This window comes from Aphelocoma coerulescens, chromosome 1A (assembly GCF_041296385.1).
Source record: "Aphelocoma coerulescens isolate FSJ_1873_10779 chromosome 1A, UR_Acoe_1.0, whole genome shotgun sequence".
Lineage (NCBI taxonomy): Eukaryota > Metazoa > Chordata > Aves > Passeriformes > Corvidae > Aphelocoma > Aphelocoma coerulescens.
Window position 1 is genome coordinate 51,716,981 of NC_091014.1, and position 25,870 is coordinate 51,742,850.

At 42.5% G+C, this 25,870-nt stretch overlaps 2 protein-coding genes across 3 annotated transcripts in view; one reads left to right on the top strand and one right to left on the bottom strand.

Moving 5' to 3' along the window:
* The window catches only part of ATF7IP (activating transcription factor 7 interacting protein), an 87,447-nt gene extending 70,328 nt beyond the window's left edge, over positions 1-17,119 (top strand). The window contains exons 10-14 of one of the 2 annotated variants that reach the window (XM_069002043.1): positions 1,128-1,206; positions 6,746-6,925; positions 7,817-8,002; positions 10,296-10,405; positions 11,787-17,119. In XM_069002043.1, the coding sequence (XP_068858144.1) occupies positions 1,128-1,206; positions 6,746-6,925; positions 7,817-8,002; positions 10,296-10,405; positions 11,787-12,203 (972 nt within the window). In that variant the 3' untranslated portion in view covers positions 12,204-17,119. The remainder of the gene's footprint in view (positions 1-1,127; positions 1,207-6,745; positions 6,926-7,816; positions 8,003-10,295; positions 10,406-11,786) is intronic. The other variant, XM_069002050.1, reaches the window with a different exon arrangement.
* A 3,771-nt stretch (positions 17,120-20,890) lies between these two features.
* PLBD1 (phospholipase B domain containing 1) overlaps positions 20,891-25,870 on the bottom strand; it is a 39,372-nt gene continuing 34,392 nt past the window's right edge. The window contains exons 9-11 of the mRNA XM_069002064.1: positions 24,466-24,651; positions 22,661-22,767; positions 20,891-21,142 (exon numbers count right to left, since the gene is read on the bottom strand). Coding sequence (XP_068858165.1) covers positions 20,975-21,142; positions 22,661-22,767; positions 24,466-24,651 — 461 coding nt within the window. The 3' untranslated portion in view covers positions 20,891-20,974. The remainder of the gene's footprint in view (positions 21,143-22,660; positions 22,768-24,465; positions 24,652-25,870) is intronic.

The window sequence follows — 25,870 nt, forward strand, 5'->3', positions numbered from 1 at the left end:
TCCTAGGGTGTACCATGTCAGCATTAGTACAGACCACGTGGGTCTGATAACTTACGCTTTTTTCCATGTTAATTGCTCAGAGATTTTTGATAATTATGGTGTTTTTGTAACTCTTTGTGTTAAGGAAACTTGTTGACTCTAATTCATAAATCAGTAGCAGTTCAGTCCAACAATAAGTGATAATCTCTTCCACAAAACAAGAAGAAGAAGAAGAAACCACAACTAATTTTTGTAGCAAGTTTAAGGAAGTAGAAACTGATATAATCACGATTTTTTTCTAGAAAGTATATTTAAAACCACAGAAATACGTAAGACCTCCCCCATATTATTTTCATCACCTAAGGGAAAATGTTGATAATCCCCACAGTCTGACCAGCCAAGGGACAGCAGTTGATCTAGAAGATAAATGTTGTTTGGTGGTCTCCTAGGGCTTTTTGTTAAAACATTTAACCTCTGCAATAGCTTGGAAGATCCCTTTATGCTCTCTAAAGGGATGGTTAAAAATAGATTTGTATGTAGAATAATAGAATGCTAAAATTTGTCATAATGGGTGAGAATACAGTAATGAAATTACTGGATACAATTGGAGTTTTCTGATGGCTTTTGATATGTTTTGTAAGCATAAAAGTTCCAGCTTGTATGTTTACAAAAGCTTTCCCTTTTTCTTAATGTGAAGTCAGTGTCTTTTAAGTACACAGGCCAAGCTGTCTCAAAATAAGTAAATATATTGTCCTCATGACTGCTCTGTCAGAAACTTACACCACTACAGAGGAGAGCGCAGATTACAACTGGATTAAAATGTTAGGAGTCATAGTTGAAATATACTATATAACGGCAAATTGTTATGCATTGAGTTGTAAAACAGCAATATGCTACTAATCATCAGGGTTTTTACTCCTTCCAAAGCTGAAAATACTTTAATACTTGTTACTGCAATACAGTCGTTTGGTTATCGCCCATTTTTCACGTCCTGGGATATTCGTCTGAAATTACCTTCTCTTGCTCTCATTTAATCAGTTCCTTTCTAATAAGTATGTGAGACCTCTCCTGAATGTTTAATATGTGTCCCTTTTCCACCTGTGCTCCCTGGATTTGCTTTTGCAAAACGAAGGAGTTTTGTCTTTCAGAGCGGGAAGTTCACAGGAAGTGAATCAGGAGGTGTCATTGACCTTACACTGGATGAAGAGGATGACAGCGCTTCTCAAGGTACGTGAAAAATACTTTGTTAGCTGCAGGGATAATTGAGCTACAAGTGTTATTTCATCCTGTGAATGACAGAAAGGAATAAACTTCTGTTTCTGCTTAGTGTATTTTTTTCCTTGGTGTTTCAGTTAAATAGGACTCTTGTTTAAAAATTCTCTTAGATGTTAAATAAAAGGACTTTTGCTTACAGTCTTTTAAGATTTTTACTGTTCCTTTAATTTAAGTATTATCAGTATCTGTGTTAAAATACCTCAGGCTTGGGGAGTAGTTTGAGATATTTGAGTTCTTGATATTTTAGAAAGCTCTTCTAGATGTATTTATTTTTTCTGTTTACTGATTATAATTAAAGCCCTTTTAATTCTACAGCTAATACTTAGGCATTAGAGTATTACAGCTTCTAATCTTTTGTTTAACTAACACTTTGTGTGCAAGAGTTTAAAGACCAAATGCAAGCTGTTGTTTGCTTTAGGACTGTATGCCAAGAGCAGAGTAAATATAGTCGTGCTCTTGTATACTTTGGCAGTTTGGATGCACTTCATCTTGTAAAAAACCACATTTCTTTTTATATAAGTCTTGTGTAAATGTAGGCCAATCTAATTATAGTTAGCACAGGATTAGTGAAGAATGAAGTACTTCAGAGAAGTAATGAGTCTCTACTTAAGACCAGGTATTGTGCTGCCATTTTCGTTGGAAAGAAACATATTTCTACTACTGGAGATAAAATTTTCTGTCTGTCTGGTCTCTAAATGCATGTCCCTATGCTGCATTCTAAAATCCACCCACCAAGAAGTTTGATTCCTCTGGACAGCCGTGATAGTTGTTTCTCTAGCTAGTGCATTCAAGTTCTACACAAACATTCTTAATAGCTTGACTTGCTTTGTATTTGTATTACACAAATGTAGAAAATCATATTGGCACGTGGTAGCATTTCTTCCAGTGAGGAAGAAATTGTAGAGTTATAGAATGGTTTGGGTTGGAAAGGATCTTTAAGATGATCTCCTTCCAACCCCCCCTGCCGTGGGCAGGGACACCTCCCACTAGACCATGTTGCTCAAAGCCCCATCCAGCCTGGCCTTGAATAGTTCCACATGATGTTATCACCAAAAGGGGAGTGTGAGGTATGCAAGTATTAGGAAAGCATGATGCAATTCAGATAGCTGTCTGGCTCTCTTATCAGTAGAGGATATGTGGTGCACAGTGAATTGAGTATGAGCCAACAGTGTGTTCTCATTTCAATTTAAGAATTCCCCCAGGCTGACACTGGTGGAACCGCAGCTGAAATATGGTGTCTAGTTTTGGCTCCATCTTCTTCAAACTCAGAAGAATTGTGGTAGCACTGGAGAGGGCCTCACTCATGGTGTCAGGATGGTGATGGCCTGGAGTGCACAACCTGTGGGAAGAGATAACAGACCAGGGCATGTTTGGCTAAGAGCAAAGAAAGAGATGAGGTACTAGCAGCCTACAGCTACTTGGAGGATACTTACAAAAATGACAGAGCACAACTCTTCTCAGCAGTGCCAGATGATACATTAAGGGGCAGTGGCCATGAACTACAAGTTCAGGAAGTTCAAGTTCAGCTTCAGGAGGAAATAAGTCACCATAGTGCTGCACAGAGGGATGGTAGAAACTCCCCTCTTGAATGTTTCTGAGATTCAGCAGGGCAAAACCGCAAATCATTTGAATAAGTTGTTATTGACAGTCCAACTTCAACAAGAAATCGGACTACACAGCCAGTAGAGGTCCTTATCAGCCAGGATTTTGAACTGATGAGCTGAGTGGCAGAATAGCTGACACAATCAAGTCTTTATCACTGTCATCTCTTCTGAGGGTTAGTTCTCAGAAAAGATAAAAGAGGTGGTTGCTTTGGGACTGTGCAAGGCTGTCAGGTAAGGTTAAGCTCCCCAGTCCTGTTTAATATTCTGTAAAAGACACCCAGCAGATAGATCAAAATGGATCTCTGGTATGTTTTAAAGTAGCATGTCACAGTATTGTGATGTACTTCAGCTAATCGTTTTCTATTTAAAAGTTTCTCAAAGTAACATTTTCCACAGAGTTTTTTTCCTTCCTAATTGCATTAAGTAGATGTTCACCTCACAATTGCCATAGAAGATCGACACCACAGTTGCACATACAACTGTAAGATTGCTTCTCTAGGTAGGAGTGCTACAGAGTTGTAGCCTCATTACAGCTTAATTCTTCCCCAGTTTCTTTGTTGGGGCTTGAGCTAGTATCTTAAAAATTTCTCTAGTGGGATATTGTGAGATTCTTTCCCCTTAGTTGGAAGGTTAGTGGGGTACTTTCATACTAGGTTAGCTCCTCTGTGTCTCTTCACTGCAAAGCAGAAGCTGATAGTCTGAAGCCAATGCAGATGAGTTCATCTTTAGAATTTGTGTGAGAAGTCAGTGGTTTTTTTATATAAGCTGTAGAAACATAGGAACCAAAACCCTAATAAAAGCTTGAATTTCACCATGCAGTGAGAACACAGCATTAGGATTTTTGAGCAAGTTTCTCAGGAATATGTTCTGATAACAACTTCAAGGTTAAACAGAGGAAGAGTACACTTGTAACAGCTTTTGCATAATCATAAGCATCTATATACCTGTGGCCAAATATTTTTTCCACTGCACTCTGTTTACAGCAAATGCGGAGCAAGTTTTATTTTATTCTAGATTTATACAACCTTCAGCATTATGGTGTTTCCTGCAAGAATATCAGTTCAACACTAATTCAAATAGAAGAGCAACACTTACATAGTGTTCTTAGGAACACTTAGATCCTGATTATTTTCTTTAAAGCACTGTCACCCACACAAAAAGTAAATCTAATTCTGCTTATTTAAATCCTAATATCTACTAATATCTACTAACATCTTCTGATGTGTGCAAGAATTAATGAAAATTGTGTAATTTTTGAGAAACCATGTTAAGAGTAATCTAGATACTTTTCTGTCTGCAAATATCTTGCAATACTTGCACTTTGGACCTTGCTGTCCTTTTTATAAAATACTTGTGTCGCACACTGCATTAAGTTATTCTGTATGAATATTAAAACAATTAATAGATTTAGTCTAAAGTGGGTCTGTAGTCTAAGAAACATACATAAATGTACTCTTAACAACAGCTGTGTTCTGCTTTTTATTTTGTAGGAAAAATTATGAAATACATAATCAGTTTTCTATTTTATAAGGTGTTTTATCTGGTTAACAAATCTGTAGTTCACTGGATAATTTTTTTCTTATTCTTGAACATGCCTGTGGCATGTTTGCTGTTCTATAATCCAACTATACCAGTTATGAACTAGTACACTCTTCAAAACTCCTTTGTGCTATAACTGCAGTGTTGTAGGCTGTTTCTGGCATGGAAATTAGCCCCTCTTCTTTTCCATTTTTGTTTTAGATTAGGAGTTTTGCTTACACCTCCAGTAGTAAAAATTTCCATTTTATGCTCATTTCCATAAATCATATTTTTCTGTCTCCTCTAGGTCCACATTTGTTGTGAATATGACGCTGTGTTTATTTAACATTGCAACTGTTGCATGATTACTTCTAACCTGCTTACTATGTACCCAGTCTTCCTTGCTGGTTTTTTTACTTCAATAGCCTTTGCCATTTGTGTCCATTTATTTAATGAAGTCTAGCTGGTTATCTGTCATCATTTCCAGTGGCTGGTGCAATGCTGACCTAGTTTCCAGTCACTGGAATGTCAGCAGGGCTCTTCTTGATTTGTCAAGGGTAAATGAAATTGCTCTGTGTGAAATTCAAAACAAAAGCAAAACTGGAAAAGCCCTCACATTTGTCTAGACTGTCCTCTTTCCTTGAAGCACATTTACAGTAGTATTCTTTAAAGGTTTTTGCTTGTTGGATTGTAAGTGCACCTTCTAAGTCATGACTAAGAGTGCATTCACATCACTGGAATTATTCAGTGGTAGTTGAGCTGTGCATCAGTCTGTAAATACTTGAAGTAAACAGATGTATGCATCTCTGTAGGAATCCCTTCAGAGTCAAGTAGTTTACTGGAACTGTGAAAGTTCTCATACTTGTGGAAAACAAAAGAAGCTTGAACCAATCACAGGGCCTGTTAGTTGATAGAAGTGCAGGAAGCATCTCACCTTTTGTTTTCAAAATGAGCATCCCTTCACTGCTCCTTTTAGAGAATTCAAATAAAGAAAAGAACATTATATTTTCATCAAACGGCTTCACTGAAGTAGCTTGGCTGTTGAGTCTACAGAAAGACAATATGGGCTGCAATTCATACTGTGTTTTATTTTTGAGGTCTTGAATTTTGGGGATATGGTCTGGGCATGATTATGCTGGTGCTGGGTTGATGGCTGGACTAGATGATCTTGAAGGTCTCTTCCAACCTTGATGATTCTGTAATTGTGTCTCATAGAATCATGCAGCAGTTTGTGAAGGGTACTGCTACTTCAAGCTGTAGTGTAGCTAGTGTTAAACACAGCTCAGTGAGACCATCAAAATAATCTCAAACTGCTAATATTTTGAGCTATGGTGGCATTAGCCCTGTTCTTAATGCTTTGAAATCTAGTTGGTATACTTAATTGAACATTTTTTATGTGATCCTCACTATATTGTTATATTTTCTCAAGAGTAAAATGAGTATTTATATATTCTTTATATTCTATGTTCTTTTAATAAATTAGTGGCTGATGCATGTACAATTTTATTAGGGAAGAATCCTTCTGAGTGAGTGCCCTTAAAATCTACTCTTCTATCTTGTGTGTTTTAGCTCTTCAGTGGTGCCTCCTCTTCCCATTACTAATTGAATGTAACTGAACTATCCAGATGAAAGCTTCTCAATTCTTCTTTATTCAACTTGGGCCAAGTCTTAATTAGATACAGACTTGCACTCTGATGAATATTTTATGTAGTCACAAACAAACTAAAGCAGGAAGAAGTATTGCTGTGGTAAACTACAGACACAGGCAGTATTTGTCAGTATCACAAGTCAGTAAGTCATGATGAGGAGGGTGTCAGTGTGATAAAACAAATTTTCTTTTTAAAGTTTTCTATAAATAATAAAGTGATTTCACCTTTTTTAAGTAAATATGAAAATTCAAAATAGCAGCAACAGGACTGACAGATTGAACAAAGGGAAACATCAAAAGTAGGCAAGACTTCTTTAGGGAACTAGATTTAATTGAGTACTGCAGTGTTTAGGCCTTTTAAAGGTTTTAGGATTTTTTTTTTAATAGAAACTTTAAAGACTTTGGCATAGTGTTCCATTGAATTCAGGTTTCCAAATTGCACTGAAATATGCAGACTTCATGATGATAGAATAAAACATTGTGGAGTGTGTCTGGGCAGGGGAGAGAGTGCGGTGGTGAAGGTGAGGAGAATTGAATGAGTTTTCTTCAGATATGTCTGCATAAACAAAAAGGTTACAGAAATGTCATGCTTTGAATATCCTCACCAGTCTGTAAATGGGAGAGGGACAAAAGGGTTTTAAAACTCTGTGTTGTTTCAAACGGTGATTCAGAAATGAAAATTTCTGTTTGCTATTGTCTATAAGTTCCATTTATTTTAAAGCAGATGGCAAGAAGCAGAAGCAGAACCAGAGCCAGGTACCTGTGACAGGACTGAGCATACCCACCCAGCCCTTGACTCGACCCCTGCAGCCATTGCCACCTTTGCAGCCAAGCCCTGTACAGCAGCCAGGTGTGCCAACAAGTGGCCCTTCACAGACCACCATACATGTATTACCCACAGGTAATTTCATTTGACATCACTGTGTGAGTGCAGTGGCTGCTTTTCTTCTTGAATTAGACTGCTGTGTGTTCTACATTGTGCTAATCTTTTTAAGTGAATATTCAGAATGTTGGAGTCACTTCATAATCTTTCATTCTAGTCAGTTTCCCATAACATTTTTTTCTTTTAAACTGATAAAGGGGAAGGATAGTACTATTGATTTGGAAAGAATTCAGGATCAATTTAATTCCATGGAGAGGAAGAAATCATGCTAAGGATGGTCATGGAAATTATTAAATATACTGTTGTTGGTAAAACTGAAGGAGAAGAAACCTGTACCTTCTTTAAGTAATGGGGGGAAAAACATTATCAGCATCACTCCTACATCTGTCCCTATGCACTTGGCAGTTAATTCTTCTGGCAGAGGGAATGGCAAGGCTGACACTGAAGTTCTATCCCTACTTAGATACTACTTTGTGCTGTGATTATGTTTTCCCCTTTCTAAAGAAACGTAGATCCTCTTTTTTCCTTTCTTTTATTCTTTTTCTGTATCTGATTGTTGAAGATTAGTTGGCACTGGAATTATCTTATGACTGCTGTGTTCTGCAGACTCTTTGATGGATTTTATATTCTCCCACTGTCCTTATATGCAGGACCTTTGCAGGGAGTGGGGAGATACTATCTTTATCTTTCCAGTTAGGAAGCTGTATATATATATATAGACTTCATTATTTCAGGTGAAAATACTGTTTAGGCTGTTTTCACTTTTCTTGCATTACCCAAAGCAGACAGAGACAGTGTTTATTTTATATGGCTCAGATGAGTCAGTTTTCCAGAGGAGATGTGTACTCTGGAACGGGCATATGGCTTTGACATGGAACTCAGGTTTATGGTGTGCTCTGTCTTTTTCAGCTTCGACAACAGTGAATGTAACTCATCAGCCCATGGCTCCAGCTGTTCCCAAGCTTCCTATCCCAAGAACCCCTTCTAAGCATCAGGTGGTCTATACCACTATTCCTGCACCACCAGCTCAGACTCCTGTAAGAGGAGCGGTCATGACCAGCCCAGGCTTAAGGCCAGTCACGCCACAGACTGGAGGTAGGGGATGATTCCTTCCATGTGCTTCTTACTGTGACACAGCTGGTATGATCCACCTGACGGATGTGGCATTTAGTTTTTTGATTTGGGTTTGTTGTTTGGTCTTTTTACAATACTGGTCCTAGTTAGAGAGGTTAGGGTTTTTTTTCCCCAGCTTATAGACTTGAGAAAATTCTTAGGCTACTAAGAAATTCTACCTGCAGCTATGTGAATGAGGAAAAATTGGATTTAAGTCATCCCAGGCACTAGCTCTGCCAATTAAGCATCTGTGGTTGACATGTCCCATACTTTACAAGGTAGTGGAAGGTAATGAGACAAGTGCCACTGTTCTGAGAAAGATAAAGAACATTTTTTTATTATGGTGGAAATTTAAAATATACTTATGTAGAAAATCTTGTTTCATTTCCTGTCTCAAAGTTACATTTCTATCAGGCATCCTAATGTAATTCTTAACAATCTCTGATGTCCTGTGCTCAGCAAATTTCCTTCCTGCCTCAAGGCCTGAAGAGAATAAATTTCTCACTGGATATATCAGAAATTTATACATGCTTGAGTTTCCTTGAGGAGAGATGTTGGCAAGGTTCCCCTTTACTTGCAAATGCGTAACTGATACCTTCTTCTAGCAGTAAACTCATTTTCTGAAGTGAGTAATAGATGCCAGAAATAAAGAACTTAAATGATATTTTGTTACAAAGTGGTGGATTTTAACTGCCCTTTTTTTGCTCCCCACAATTTCTACAGTATGGTTATTTTAAGACCTTTGTGTTCAAGGTAAATTTCCCTATTTTAGTGCACTGAGTATGAGCCTACTTTTGTGATGTCCTGGTAGTGATGCTGCTACTGATGTGTATTGGTTTATATTACCATTGCAAGAGCCTTTAGTGCCAGTAGCAGATGCTTCTGGTGTAAGATCGCTGCACTTTGTCTTTGAAAGATTGGCTGTGAGAACCCATACAAAGTGTTTTGCAAATTGCAGTTTTGTACTTCTGCCTCAAGTGAGTAGTATACCTACCCAGAAATGATGCTATGTTTGTATCTTATATCTTATTAAGGCATTTCTAACCATGTTCAGACGGTTGTAATTTCCTGAGACAGAACTACACTCATACTAAACGAGCATATCTTACTGGATTCTCATAAATGAGAACTAGCCAGCTCAGGTGACTGTTTATCCCACAGGAGTTTGCACAGCTTCATCAGCTTCTTAAGATTCCAATAGGAAGAAGATGTAAGGCACCTACCTGGTGTTTAGCACTTTATAATAAAAACACTAAGATTTAGCACTCTGAGCTCCCTGCCTTGGACTTGCAGATCACACAGACTTCTGACACTCATCCCCTATGGACTGTAGATTGATGAGTGCTTATAGAGAGAAGAAATTGCCATGTAATAGCTGTGGTTTCCCGATAATGCGTTGCTCTGTGAGCTTGTTTTCTGGAGTATTAGAATGCTTCAGTCACACACAAGTGTGGAACTAGGGCGTGGTAGAGATTGCCCCAAATCTTGTATTTCTAGACAGAAAGGAGGGACACCCTGGGCAACCCATAACAATGAGCAAAAGCTCTGAGTTCACAGAACATACATGTTCCAACAGTGAATAGATACAATGTCACTTAAGAGAATTGGCTGTGATATAAAATGAAAACCTGGTAACTTGCAAGAGTTTTGGATGTTAGTTACAAGGCTATAAAACTGTCTCATTTATTCGTGCCAGGCAGGTCAGTTTGCTGGGAACGACTGAAATGGTGATGCCTGTGAGTAGTGTCCATCATGGAATCTGATGAGGGATGTTCTGTGAGGGAGGACAAGCTTCTTGGACAGTGACTTCGCTTTTTTTGCTTTCAGTGCCATCCACAGCACAACCTTCTGAGTGGATAACATTGTGCTGCAGCAGCATTTCTCTCTCCTTTCTGAATCCCAAAATGATGTAATTTTTCTTTTCATACTTAAGCTCCCTGTATCTCCCACACTTCTCCTCACTGTAATATTCTCACAGGTAAATTCTGACTAGTTTCAGATCTGATTCAGTGAGATTTTCAGTCCAGCTGTCAATCTCCTCAAACATTCTGTCCCCTCTGCAAACACAAGCGCTCACTCTCTCTCACTTTTACAGCTTCAGGGGATGGGAGGTGATTTTGTTGTTATGCAGAGCTTCATCAGTCCGCTGGCAGCCGGAGGAGTCTGTCTGAAATTTGGCTTCATCCAGCTGCTGAACCAAGGAGCTGGTCTTCCAATGTTCTGTTTAGCTGCCTTAAGTACTGAATACTCACAGTGTTTGTTGTTTTCCTTGCAGGTATGACAGTGCGAATGCCTCAGACAACGTACGTGGTGAACAACGGGCTGACTCTGGGCTCTGGAGCTCCTCAGCTCACGGTGCACCATCGACCGCCGCAAGCGCACACTGTGAGTGGGGCATTCAGATCACCTGAGGCAATGTACAGCCTTGTCTCTGCACTGGCACTCTCAGGCTGCTCTTAGTGTGAGCTGCAGAACAGTGAAATGCCTTGTTGACACTTCTCAGCCAGTTCTCATGCAGGGCACCACCTAGCCAGCTACAGCAACTCCCACCCAGAATAGTACAAGCTGTGCAATCTGTTAGCTCACCCTGGCCTTCTCCAAATTACCAGGAGAACATACTGAGAAATAGTGCTTGAGTTGTCTGCAGGTGACTCATGGAGTCAAGTGTATAGAAGAACTGGCAGTAAAATGTTTAGTCATGCTTTGGCTATGAATTGGATGACCAGTTTTTCAGTACAGCTGTTTGCAAAACTGAGGTTGTAGAACAAGGTACAGACAAAATCCCCAAGGTTGCCAGGTCCCAAATTTCAGAGTTTTTAGTCAATGTTGAGGGTGATTACTCCTGCATCACCTAAAACCCCTTTTGATAAGAATTTGAGAATTTTCTCTGACTCATTTAATTTCATTTCAAATACATTGCCTGTACACTCACTGTTGGGCAGTTACATTACTTACGGTATCCTGAAATGGTAAATATATTGCCAAGAAGGTGGCTTACCATCCTTTCAGTCTAGACACCATCAACTTAATGCACTCCCCAGTGATAAATAATGAGAATAAATGAAGCAAATATTACACAGAACACTTAAGATGCCAAAAACTACCCCAGGCTTGAAGCATTGTAACGACATTCCTAAATTCATCTTAACTAATATAAATGAGAGATGTAGGACTGTTTCTGCAGTATAAAAAAGAAATATCGCTGAAAAAACACATTTGTGCCCTTATTTCAAAATTTTCTGGAAGGTGAGGCTGAGCTTTTGTGATCAATTTAAGGTGATAGAATCTATGTGGCACCATTACCCTTTCTTCTTTTTGTGGCTGAATACCCGCCTGCGGAAAAGATGATGAGTTGTCAGCTTAACGCCCTGCCTGGGGTGTGTTGGGTAATGTGGGAACAGCAGCCCAAACGTAGATTGGCTCAGTCATTGTGAACCTGCCTGCTCAGTCCTGGTAAAGGGCACAGCGTTCAGTCCATCTCCTGGCTGGGAAGCAAAGAGGATATAGGGAAATTACTGTGGCAGTGATCATTTGCACAACTAGGGATTTATATGAGAATAACTTAAGAATTTATGGCATCCTTGGTCCCACCCCTTCTCATCATTTGCTGCTGCTGCTGCCTTGCCTCCACACACAGGACTGAGAGTTGGGATGGCTGGGTGATGGCACGCTCATCTGCTTCCAGTTACCTGGGAAATGATGAATTAAAGCCTCCTTCCATTGCTGTAGACTCTGACCTTTCCCTTATTGCTCTTATGCTGCTTAGGAGCCACCACGCCCTGTACATCCCGCCCCACTTCCAGAGGCACCACAGCCACCACGTCTGCCCCCTGAAGCTGCCAACACTTCTCCACCTCAAAAGCCACAGCTGAAGCTGGCCCGGGTACAGAGCCAGAATGGGATTGTGCTGTCGTGGAGCGTGATGGAGGTGGACCGGAGCTGTGCCACTGTGGACAGTTACCACCTGTACGCCTACCACGAGGACCCCAGTGCCACTATGCCCTCACAGTGGAAGAAGATCGGAGAGGTGAAGGCCCTGCCGCTGCCCATGGCGTGCACTCTGACACAGTTCGTGTCTGGCAGCAAATACTACTTTGCAGTCCGGGCTAAGGATGTCTATGGACGCTTTGGACCCTTCTGTGACCCCCAGTCCACAGATGTGATCTCTTCCCAGAGCAGTTAAACTAGAGATCTTTGGACCCGTTAAACCTGTCCTGCTACCAAGAATTACCCCAGTTTTGGGAGGGGTTGATCTCATGCATGTAATTCACCTTTAAATCCACTCTGCAGGATTATTTTAGAGAGTTGTGTGATACACTACATCAGTTCAGAACCAAAAGAAAAATAAAGTCTGCAGCAAGAGCCTGTTTTTTCTGAATAGTTCATGTCATGGGCCATTTGAAAATTTTGGTTTTCCTTCCATGACAGGTGTTCTACCTAGATACCTACTATCCTTTATCCAAGGGCATCCCAAATGCCTGGGATTCTGCTTCAGAGTGGAAACAAAATAGTAAATTGCAATTTGTCTTAAGCAAAACATACACATCTGTCATGTCTATTGAGACACCAACACAAGGGCAAGAACGATCTGCCTCTTGCCCCCCACCATTCTGTGAACAGGCTGTGACATGAAGGGTGATTCAAGGTCTCACTTTTTGTACTGGAGGCTTGAGCAGTCTGGTCTTACCTTACAAACTGTAATAAGCTCTCTGAGGTGAGGGAAGGGAACTTGAGTCTGGCCCAGTATGTGTGTAAATTTGGAGGTGGTGGAAAAAAATAATAAATCACCCCCCAACCTCTCTTTTCACCATCCTCCCGCACTCGCCGTGGGAGCATTACCAGATCAGATCTGAAACTGGATTGGAAAGACTGCATTCAGACCTCACTAGTTCAGACAATTTCTCTGCCCCTCCCCTCATACATCCAGCCCTATTTTTTAGATTTATTTTGTGCCTTAAAGAATAATTTCAGAAATAAAATGTAGCTGGATACCTTGTGGTGTTCTTTTGTTTGCTTGAAGTTACTTTTCCCTTTACCCTTCCAGTCTTTATCAGTGCTTCTCATTTTCCAGGCCTGCAGTAATTATTATTTCTGTAAAGACAAGAAAGTGTAACATCTGCTGATGGTGAATTTGTTCTTATCTGCAGTATCATTCAACCCTTTCCTCACTGTAATTCTTGAGTAGTTGTTTTTGTCCTGTCAAGAATATTGAGTATACAGACATTCTTTTCCACCAGAGCCTTTCCTGGTTCTTTTGGAAAAGCTGTATGCTGCAATTCAGCCAAAGAAGAAACCCCTGTGGTGCAGCACCATGAAAGCTTCTACCTGTTTGCACTCATGTGGATGCTCAGTAAGTATAAAAGGAGGAGTTGGCTTCCCAGTCTGCTTCTGTCTCCCATCACCTGCCTGCCTCTGCAGAAAGCAAACACAGCCAAGGGAGTTTAGAAACTATTTTAGAGCAACTGCAAATGTTAATAGATGCTTTCATGATGCTTCTGAGATAAGAAAATAAATTGGTGCATCTCCCCCACTATCACTGACATGTTAAACTTGCTGTTTGCAGAACAAAACTGTAATACACCTGGATAAGAAAGTACATGCAGCGTTTTGATTTTGGCAATTTTCAGTTGCACTGCTGCCTAACAGAACCAAACAATTTAGTTTAGAGGGGAAAGGTTCTTTTTTTTTAATCCACTTCATCATATAGCAAAACTGCATTTTTCCATTTCAATGCTCTCTTTCTCAAAACCAACATGTTGGAAGTGTGAAGCAAGATTGAAAAAGTGTCAGAGAGATTAAATCCCCAAACAGGGCTCATGAAATACGCTATGAGATTATGGGTTCTGTAGTTGTTCCTGTTTTAGAAATTTTACAGTGAGAGAAATGGCACTGTAGACCTCTGTGTGGTTTACTGCACTACTTCATGTAGCTGGGAGTGTCACTTCTGTCAGGTGAGTAATGGATATTCTCTGTATGGAAAATTGCATTTAAAAGTATAGCAGTTCTGTCCATTTGGGCAAGCAAAAATTCTGGCTAAATCCAAGTGTCATCAGAGAAGGTTCACACTGTATGAAAAATGCATAACCTTTCCTTTGATCTGCAGTTGTCCCAGTATTTCTGGTGCCAATAATCAAAAATACCTTCAATTTTTCTATGTTCAAGTAAATGTTCTGTTTGCTTATATCAAGGAATAATTATTTAATAATGTATTTAGTCTGTCTATGGAAATAGACTAAATGTGGGTTCTTACAAAGACAGTTCTGTAGTAGAGATTAGAACAATTTTTTCCAGTTGATGGCTATCAAGTCCCTTGCCAATTTTTTGTTAATGTGTCTTTGAGGTGGTACCAAAGAGCCATTGGCTGTATCAGTACTATGAAGTTTTATGGTTTGAAAGTTAAAATAAACATGAGGCTACAACCTTGAACTTATGCCATTTATTTAGTTGTGATTCCAGCCCAAACTATACATGAGCTTTGCTGTAGCTTAAGTTTGCATTTAGATCTCCCTTGTTCTTAGGTTTGTCATTTGGGATAGGCAGGGGGTGCAAGTCCTGCATTAGAATTGTTTTCTTTCCTCCAATGGAGGTATTACTAGGGATGGTCTGTCATTCCATTTGGAGGTTTTGTGGGCTGCATCATTAGAGAAAGAAAACTCCTATTTATTTAGTAGATTTAGTTCTTCACTGAACTGATTGTAAAAACTGGCTTCTGTCTTAATAGATCCATTTCTGCTCTGTGTGGCAGCAGTTATTTTGGCAGGATTTTGCAAGGCACCATTGTTGACCAAAGACATTGCAGCTCCAGGGTGAAAGATCACTTCCCTGTTGTTTCATCCCAGCAGGGCTGTTAAAGGTCTGATTTCAATATCTTGAGCAAGTACTGGTGATGAAGTATGTGATAAAGCATGGCTTGACTTTGAGATGCCCAGTTTGGTGTAGAGACCTTCAAGGGAGCTGGTCCCTAAATCACTGATGCCCAAAGAGAGAACGATGCTGTTTTTGTGAAGTCACTGTCACCGTGGAGCAGATCTCTGCAGTGAGTTTGCTAACAAACAGGAGTAGTGCTTAATTCCTTACCTCATGGCACTTTTCCCCATGTAGTCGAGTGGCTGGTGATTTTATTATCCTTTACCTCCCAGAAAGAATAAAGATATTGAGAAACTAAATTTCTGCAAGCAACAATCAATCAGAAACAATTTGTTTCATTTAGAAAACTTTATTTGAAAGTATTACCAAAATATTTGGCAACATTCAGTACAGGTGTGTTAATAATGTGCTTCTAGAGTGGTCTCTTCATTAATGAAAAGAGTCAATCGCTGAAGCCATCCAATAATCCACTTTTAAATATGCTAAAAATTTCTATATGGCTTTTAAGTGGAAGTGTTGGGTTTGGTTTCTTCTCTGCACTTCATGCAAGTTTTTCTATCTTTCAATAGCTTGGTATAAAGTTGTTCCTGACTCTGTGTTTTGCTGCTGCCTCCGGGTATGTGATATTCCAGCAGTTACCACCTTGGACCAACTTGCTCATGTTTTAGCAAACACAGCACTGGCTACAGCTGTGTTTTCCATCCTCATTTACTTTCTGGTGTGTTTTAGGTTTGGGTTGTTTTCTCTGTGTGATACAAGGGCATCTGGATGTCCAGGTTGAAAGTAAGTTGCGTTAGTTCATCTACTTGGGAGAGGAGCCCTGCTGTGGAGTGCTGATGGCAAAATGCTGTTCTGCATTTCTCCTAGTTACAGTTTCACTGGCCTCCTTTATATTGCTGTATGTCTAAAAAACTTTATTGGATACAAAAACATAAATCCTAGGAAGGGACAGACTGCAGGTACAGCATCTGTACTGTGTCTGCAGTGGCAGCTTCAGAAAACACAAGGATGCAGATCTCTCAGCCTGCAATTATTTCCATGCTCCCAGCAACTTCCCTGTGAGTAGCACTTGGTCTCAGACTTTGCTCCTTGCACTTGTTTGTGCTGCCCTTGGCCTCGTTAGATCACTGAGCACAAGCACTGAGACACCTATTCCCAAGGTTTTTAGCATGAAACATCCATGACATTCTCCCTGTAAAATTAAGGGGTCTTACCCTGCTTCCTTTGAAAACAAAGGCAAAACCCCTCAGTCTTCACTGGGACCACGACTGAGCTCAGTAGTAGGATCTGAACATCATTTTGTAGCGTAACAAATAGTCACTTCAGCTCTTCCTTGATGCTGTTTGTCTCAAATGTACAGTAAATTAAAATTTGTATTAGATGTAGGGATGGGTCATGTCTGTTCCTGCTCCCTAAACAGCCATTCCCCAGGATGAGTATTGCATACACTGTACAAAATCAAGCTGTGATTCTGCCTTCTTATAAACTCTTTGAGTATTCTCCTTTTGTCAAAAATACCTATGCAGATATTTTAAATAGAAGCTTGATATATTAAATATATATTTTTTTAATTTGTTGATTTGGGTAGGGGTGGGCGTTGTATGAAAACATCAGAGGGAGAAGAGATCAAGTGACACTAAGCCAGCCCTGCCATACAATCTATTCCCTTCCAAACACCTTCTGAGAGGAGAAGGAAAAAAATAAGGATAGGTAGGAAAAAGCAAATCAATTAATTTTCCTTTTCATCCCTTTTAAGTTAAAAATGCATCTTTCTTTCTCATTGTCATTATGCAGGCTGAGCATTCTTTTCTTCTCTTTTATACACATATACACATATATATATGTATGTATATATATATATACACACACATATATATATTTAAAATGCTGTCTTAAATAAATAGGGTATAGCTGTAAATAAGATAGCTGAGTAGTAGCTGTTCAGGCATTCCTGTTCAGCTTTAGTAATTTATTGGCTATCAGGAGTCAAATGTGCAAAATCCTTTGTTGGGAAACTCCAAAACTGATTTCTTGTTTTGTTTTGCAGCTGGACTTGTAAATACAAAAGAAAAACTGTAGGACTGATTTAATGTCCAATTTAAACTGGGCAGTTGCCAGCTTTCCCCATTTTTGTATGTACTGTAGATTAGTGTGTGTCTGTGTTAACTGTAGTGGGGTTTTGTCTGACAAGCCTGGAATTTATACTTTGAAATAAAACTACTGGGTTTTTAACATTTTGAGTCACCTGTGCTTAATTTCTTTCACCTCAGGAGGCAACTCTTTCAAAAAAGAGCCTAAAGCCTGCTCCTCTTCTTCAGAGGTGTTGCTACCTTGCTCAAGTAACATTGAGCAGCAAGGGTTTGGCTCTTGGTCAGTCCCAGCAAGCCAACAGCATAGTGTTCCCCTCACAGAAGGAAAAAACCAAAGCAATGCTCTAACTTTGGGAAAGTCACCTTCTGTGCACTTCTGCAATGCTTGGACAGACAGAATCAAGTGGCTTGCACCCCAAAGTTGCCCCAGACGGATACCGGAATGGAAATCCTGTTGCTGGTGCTACTCTCCTTGCCCGCCAGGAGGCCGGGTTTGACTTCTGAAACAATGGTCATTCTTTCAGCAAGAGGCTTTGGACAAAGTGCCAGAGTTTTTCAGAGCACCCTTCAAGCATGAGGGCTGACTCACCTGGCCAGGGAGCAGCTGCTGTGCACAGCACTAAGCGCATCACTCGGGGATAATGAAATCAGGATAATAAAAGCATGTTTCAGTGCAGGCATCATGAAGGGCTCTCCCCACCCAGCTGTTTCTCAAGGGCAGAAGCCAGGAACAGCACCATGACAGATGTCGTGCAACTCATTTGGGAGCAATAAACAGTTGGACTAGAAGGCAGTCTGGGAAAATCTGCCTCTTGGACCCAACTCTGCTGCCAAATGGTAGAGAACTCAAAGTACTTAGAACATGGAGTTACCGACATGCCTACCCTGAATTAGTGCTGAGCCTGTACTTCAAGGGCATATAATTAATTTGTGATGGTAATAATTAGTTTCCTTGCACTTAGTAAAATTTGCTTCAAGTCACTGACCAGAAGATGATGGACTCTTGTGAAGTGATGCCTCAGCACAAGCCCACTTGAAAGTCCTGAGTTTCTCAAGCTACCTGTTTAGACTGAGTATATGTACTGCACATAGCATAGAACCTGTGTTTTATCATTAAATACAGCAAAACTACTCTGCTCAAGCACTGCTGTAATTGCAGTTCCTGCAGAAGTAAAGCAAAGTGAGAATGTGAACCTGCAAGAACACTTGCTGTTTGCTGCACGGTGGCTCTGGCACACACTCCATGGTAGGTCTGCAAAGAAGTGCTACAGCCCCAGAGCAGAATGTACAAACAGAAAAGTCCATTTCTGCACACCACTGATGCCTCTACTAAGGAAACTGAAAAATACCCCAGCAGCTGGCTGAGAAGCAAATCTGAGCCAGCAGCACAGCACCAGGACACTGCCGAAGGAGTGCTGTTGGTTTCTCCCTGGAAGTACTATGCAGCCTGGCCAGGCACTGGTAAGACCTTACCCAGGTGTCTCCTGCTACAGAGCAGAGGGTGCTGTGCCAGACTGTGGTCCCTGTAAGAGCTGAGGCTGTGCAGGGTATGACCAGTAGAACCAGGAGGGGTGAGTTTGCTACTGGATTTCAGAAAAGAAGGATGGTAAAACATGTGAAAGTTTGCATTAGATGTGACAATTTTGATGGTCCTGCTAAGAGGAGTAATTTCCTCTAGGCATTGACTGAACAGGATTTTTCATTATGGCAAGAGAGATTTATCCCAACCACCTCCCGCCTCCATCTCTGCACCAAGTAAGTCCCTCTTCAGCCAAACCTGGAAACCTGATGTTAAAGAGTCAGAAGCCACAGGACTTGGAAAAACCTGGAAGCAGGGTATGAAAAAAGGGGCAGCTTCTGCCACAAATCCTCTGCTTAGAGCATGCCTTCCTTTTTTTTTTTTTTTCTTTCCCAAGTGGGATCTGCAGAAGGGAGATACTCAGAGACCTTTAAACTTCATGCAGCCATCTGAGACTGAAGCTGTCAGTTCTTTTGCACCTGCCTACAGAGCCATGCAGCCCTATAAAAGCCTTCTCTTCTGGTCACTGATGCAGCTGTACAGGGAAGAGGAATTGGCTGCTGTGGTCAGGACTGGCAGATCAACCCTGGCTGGCCTGCCAACAAAGGAAGCACATAGGACAGCACAGCAAGAGGAAGGGCAAAAAAAAATAGTCACAGGCACATGGACTGGAGTCCTAAGGCTCACAAGGTGCCACTGATGTAAATACTTATAGAAAGGGACTCTCAAAAGTAGAGCTCTGTTCTCCCACAACTCTGGCTTGGAGCACAAAGCAGGTCACACCTCAGGGTAGGTGGCTCAAGGTGAGAGAAGGCAGAGCTGCCACTTCCAGGCATATTTGCCACATCATGGGCACATCACATGTACCACATAGCTCCTCTCCCTGCACGTGGAAGCATCTAGCTGGGTCAAGAACACTGTTCACTGCAGTAATCCACTGGCAATTTCCTGGTTCCTGGGGACCAACTTTTAAACAGTATATAAACCTGTCTGAAAAAGCAGTAAATACATCCCGCAGTGTTGCTGCATTGTCTAGGAGTGACAGTGAAGTCAAGCCATCCTCCAGCCCCTCTGTGCTTCCAGTTTCAAGCAAGCAGCTGATTCTTGGGCCTCTGTTGCTGGCAGCTCAGATCCTTGCTCCGCTCTTTGTGACACAGCTCCATTCCTTATGTGTTATCCTTAATGCTTGTTGCAGCCTGTTTGATCCAGGTCAATTCAATCCAATCTGTGGCAGTGGCTCCACCACCACATGGAGGAGGTCTCTGCACACAGCATCTCACACCAACCTCCTTCTACCTCAGCAAACAAATCACTTCAGTACCTTCATGGATTTTTCATCGTCAACAGCTTTGCTGTAACTTCTGGTCTCCCTCTTCCCTTGGCAAAAATCAGCCTACAGTGACAGCCAAATAGTTAGGGTAGAACCTCACCCATATTGCAGTAACTCACTCCCTTCCCCATCACAGAAGCTAAACTGTAGAGGCTTCATTAAAACCTCGCACTGCTCGTCATTCTTCACCTTCATAACACAGGGCAGTGCTGTGCACTGTTTAGCTTGGACCATCAAGGACATGAGGAAAGAGCTGTTTATTTTTTTTGACTTAATTACACATAAAGCATCTAGCACAAAACAGGCCAGTGACTCGACTCCTTGGCGTAAACACAGGTAACTAAGGGTCATGTGCACAGCCCTGGTGCTCACAGCCACCTGTCACATTCCCCTGCCCCAGCTGAGGGAGCGAGCAAAGATGTTACTGAACAACTGCATGGGCTGATCCATTCCAAGAGAGAGATCCCTTGTAAGAGATCCATTGCATCACACTGCTGTCTCTGCAGCCTGGGGCGGGGGCATTTCCAAAGCATCAGGCTGCTTCCCTTCACCCTCTTTTGCAGCCTGACCTTGCCAGCTGCTTTGGCCACACAAAGGAAGTCTTGACAACGCCACTGAAAGTTGCATCCTGTACACTCCAGACTGATCTGCCATGAAGAACACACCCTTGACTTTCTCTGCTAGTGACATTCCTGGATGGGAAGCAACTTGCAGCACACTACTCAGACAAAAGGCAGACATCAAGCCAGCACTGAGGTAAGGCCATCATGGCCCAAAGCAACCACCTGGCTTGGCTCAGCCCTGAAGACAGGTCCCATGTTGCTACTAGAAACAAATCACTCTCACTGGTGGCACTGCTCCTCACTCCTGCTCTGGGAACAGCTGTGATGATTGCTCAGATCAACAGAAAGCTGTGCCACTTGCTTCTCATCAATCCTAGTCAGAGGAAGGGCCACCCAAACAGCTCAGAAGAAAGGAATGTGCATTGGGCTGCAGTGGGGCAGCCAGTATCAGTCCAGAGTGCCCAGCAGGCAGGACATGGGAAGGCAGATGAGGCACAGGGATGTGGACATCCAGGTCGATTTATTACATACAAGAAATAAAATTTCCATTAAAAAAATCTCCACTTGTGGCTCTTGATGCTGGTTTTACAGGATCGGCCTCATGGTGACAAAATGGAAGTTGTATGACTCCGGCAGGCCCTGGTGCCGTGTGCGGTTGAACCGTCTCCAGGTGAAGACGGGGAGACCGCCCTGCACCGGAGGGCCATTGATGGCAGAGGCTGTGAACGCTGCAGCCAGGCGGAAATCTGACACCTGGAACAAAGGACAGGAACCCGGGGCAAAAGGGCAACGTGAGGTTTGACACATCCCCATCCCAGACAGCAGGAACAGCTCCAGGAGATTTGATAACAGTAAGGTGAGGGAAGCGAGCAGAGGGAAACACGAACAGGCAGCAATTCCTCCCCTGCACAGAGGCATCTCCAGCCATGCAGCAGCCAGTGCTGAACTACAGCAGCAAAGCACAAGCCCACACTTGCCCTCTAGCCCTTGCACTAGCCAGGCTGAAAGAGCCAGTGTGTGCATCTGCCCGCAGGGCAAGCCTCCCTGGGTTTATGGGGCTACAGCAGAAAGATGAAGGGGTCTGGTCTAAACTCTGGCTGCATGTTGTGCACTTGGGCCATCCTCTGGGGCATATCAGGGTAATTCAGGAATGGGGAAAGGCAGCACAGAGTTAATATTGCTACCCAGACTCTGCCCTGCTCCTTCATTGTCTCCAAAGAGGTTCCCAGCCTGCTCTACCTTTCCAAACTAAGACCCTAAAATTGCCTGTAGGGTTTACAGCTAAAACAGGTTTGGCCTCTGCTCTGGGTTATTTCTTTCAACACCCTGTTCCACCCCCAGCCCAGCCCATTCCCCTTGCCTAACCATGCTGGCTAAGACACCACAGCATGCACTGATCACTCACTTACCAGACCCCTCTACACACCCCTTTTCTGCATTCCTCTTATATTACCCAGCTCTGGGAGCCTCCCACTACTGTCCACTGCAACAGGCAGCTGGCTGGACACAGCAATGGAGATACCAAAATAGCCTCCCCAGGCCCATCCTAGCAATCAAACTCGTAATCCAGAAATACAGCAGGCTGGGCCCCACAGGATAAAACACTGTACAACTTCTCAGCACACCAGGGCTGCACAGTTGCTCACTTGGGCATTGTTCTTCACAGTGAAAATACCATATAACCTGCCTAAAATAAATGCTGCTTTCTCCAGGACAGTGGGTCTAAGGATTTTCCCACATCCCCCTAAAATGTAAAACTTCACCAAACTTTTCAGAAAGCAGTTTTGCAGAGAGGTGGAGCCCCAGAGCAGATTGGCTTACTAGAGGAGCTAGGCTGCTGTAGATGTAAAGCTAAATTGAGACTGCAACCACATTCCTGTGGGCTCTGGGAGGCACCCACACAGTCCTCATGAACAGGAGGCTGAGGCTGTACAACAGTCTCCTTCCCTGAGTGAGCCGAAGGCTCACTTCCTGCTGTAAGGCTTTAGGGTTTAACCCCTGAACACCACAGGATCCCATGGATGTAGTTGTTTCATACACCTCCCCCCCAAATCCTCTGCCACTGTGCCAGGACTGATGTCAGGGACAGGAAATGAGACTGCAGAGAATTCCCATCTGAGGATGTGCCCAAGCACTGGGACAGCATGAAAAGAGGGAACAGACATGCCTGGCCATGCTTACTCTAGTGCAGGGAAACATGCTACAGGTCTGACAGGAGCTCAAACAGTCTGCAGCAAACATTCAGCAGATGTTGAAATTGAGGTAATTTACCTTGGAGTCATAGCAGCCTGCAGGCACTGGTAAAGAAGGATTCAGGTCTTCCCGGCAGCAAATGGTGTTGCAAGGATTGTGTTCAGCATAAGGATCACGCTGATAGTCTGGGGTGAAACGTGGTGGGAAGGGCAGGAAGGAAGGAAGGAAGGAAACAAAAGAAGTTAGTCCCCTCACAAGAAGCTGATGCTGAGTACTGGAGCCACTAAAAGCTGGGTAATTGCACTCTGTCACATTGCTCTTGTGCTTCTCCCCAGGTGCCAGCTACAAGTCAGTGCTCAAGACAGGACATTAAGTAGACAAGCTCCTAATCCAAAACCATACAGCTACTTCTGCATCCCAGGGGCACCACTGCCAACCTCTAACCACAAGCATCTGCAATTCCACCTGATGAAATTCCACATGACGAAAGCTTGTAGAAACTTCGTCACGAGAGAAAAGCAGAAGAGAAAGGGAAGTGGCAGGTAGGGTGGGGAGAGGGGGAAATGCAGCAATGAGAGCCTTTGTTTTCCTGCTCTGGATTAAAATAAGTGTCAAGGAGCAAAACCTTCCAACACCCACTGCAGTAGCTGCAAGCCAGGAGGGGAAGGTCGACAAGCCTCAGCATCTACGAGCTCACAGTCCAGACAGGAACGATACCCCACCCTGGGAGAGGCCTCCCAAACCTCAAGCCCAGTAATCAGCAAGCTCCCTATAATAGGGACTGAAAATACAGCATCTACAGCTATCAGTACTGTGAGATGGGTTTAGACAGAAGTTAATTAAGCTGGGTTTAATCCAGTTAAGGAGAACCCTATCAGGGAAAAACTACAGAGCATTACCTACTGTCCTGGTTAAACCCCTGCTGGCAACTAAGTACCACACAACACTGTTCATCCACTTCCCTCCAAACCCCACCCCTCATGGGATGGGGAGCAGAATCAGAAAAAGGTAAAAACCAGGGGTTGAGATAACAATTTTAATAACTGAAATAAAGTTAATAATAAAAATTTAGAAGGAGAGGGAGGGAGGGAGGGAGGGAGGGATAAACCTCAAGAGAAACAAGTGATTCACAATACAATTGCTCACCACTTGCTGACCAATGCCATGCCCATCCCTGAGCAGTAATCAGCCCCTTCCAGCAAATTCTCCCCAGTTTACACAATAAGCATGAGGTACAATGGTATGGAATACCCCTTTGGCCACTTCAGGTCAGATGTCCTGGCCATGCTCTCCCAGCTTCCTGTGCACCTGCTCACTGGCAGAGCATGGGAAACTGAAAAGTCCTTGACTTATCAACAACTAAAACATTAGTGTGTTAAATAATGCTTAAACTATCAACATTATTCTCACACTAAATCCAAAATACAGTACTGTATTAACCACTAGGAAAATTAACTCTATCCCACCTACAAATGACTGTTTGCCTGACCATGGAAAAAGACCTTAAGTTTTACAGTAAATTCTCTGGTCTGATCTCATCTAACTGTTGCTTAGGATTTAAGGCTTTCAAGATTGACAGGCTGTAGATGTATTAGGTGATAGCAGCCCATAAAGACTCTTGGAGTACTCTCTCTTGGAGTCAGATGATTTCTGGAAAAGTCAAACGGCAAGCCCAAGGAGGCCCTGTTCTTGATAGAGCAATTTTAGCCCAGTTTCCTACCTCAAAAATAAGCTTGTGTTACCTTTTTGCTTTGTGCGTATTCTGCGTTTAGGGCAATATAACTGATCTGTAGCAGAGGCTGCAGCTTCCCACTATAATCCAAGAAATAAAAGTAACACTGCTCATGAAGATCAGCTCCACAGTACACAAGCATGTGTCTTACTGTTGTATCTCATGATGTACTTCATGCTTTCCAAGTTGGTCACCTTGCCCTGGTCTCGACGGAAGATTTTTGCTCGTGGAGCAAGCTCATAGGAGAAATCCATGCCATACTTGACAACGTATGATGCATACCCACTGAGATTGTAAATCTTTTCATGGAAAGGGATATTGTACGAAGGCCAGTAACCTGCCAGAGACAAACCCCAACCTGTTAATCACTTAGAAAAGCTGGATGCTCTTGCTTATATCAGAAAAGAAAATCAGTAATTTTCCATGTTGCATTACTTTAGCAGCATGTCGAGGAACAACACAGAAAACTGGTTTGAACACAATAAGGCAACAGTCACTTGCAGCATGACCAGGGTTGACTCCCGGTGCAACACCACTGGAGACTGTGTGTACCCAGGCAACCCGCCCCCAGACTTCCACCCTCAAGACTCATCCTGCAAAACAGCTGAGATCAGACTTGCAGGAGCCTGAGGTGAACATGCAGCATGGCCACAGCCCTCTTGCAGAGGTTTCCCTGCTGAATCTCAAAGGACTACAAGATCATTTATCTGCACCAAACTTCACAGTGAGAGGTTTGAATTCACTCTGGTTTTGCCCCCTTCCATCTCACCACAGTAACACACCATGCTGAGATGTCAGGGATGGACTGACACACACAAACACACTCGGACCACAGAGCTACCTGGAGTGAACAGCAGCCATGCCAGCACACACACGGCTTTGTGCAGTGGGGATTGCACACAGTGATAAGAAAGAAGGGGGATTGCTGCACAGTTGCCAGTAGCTGCCTTTGAAGGTTAAGTGATTGATCAGCAGAGCAGAGCCCTGCTCTAACTTCTCCAAAAGCAATCCTGCAGTTTTGTTAACTCTGAAGAGCAAAGGATGCCAGGCAGAATTCCAGAGAAGAGTTTTAGGTAAGTGACATAAAACTGCCTGAAACAAGACCACTGTAGAAAACTATTGTAAAGAGCCCAGAGTCCTTCCAGGTCAGAATCTGGGTATAGGAAGTCCTGGAATAAGTAAGAATAGATACCTATACCTTAACATTTAATTTTTTCTGGTTTTTAGGCAGCAAGTATATAACATGAGCTAGGCCCAAGAGTAGCACACTTTCAAGTTGTCTCCAAAGCACTAACATTCCCTGTTGTTCATTCTCAAATCACACACATTGGGATTTGGCTTAGAGATTTACTATCTAGGCACTGGTAAATGCAGGGCTCCACATATTAACATCAGCCCAGCACAATGTGAGAAGTCTGGCTGTAAGGTGCTCAAGGAAGTCACTGGGAGCAATACACACAAATACAAACCAGACTTCCTGAAGGACAGATATGCAGACAGCATAAGCTATAGAACACTGCTGGAGTGGAGGCCTCACCAGCTTGGGTCCTGCCTAG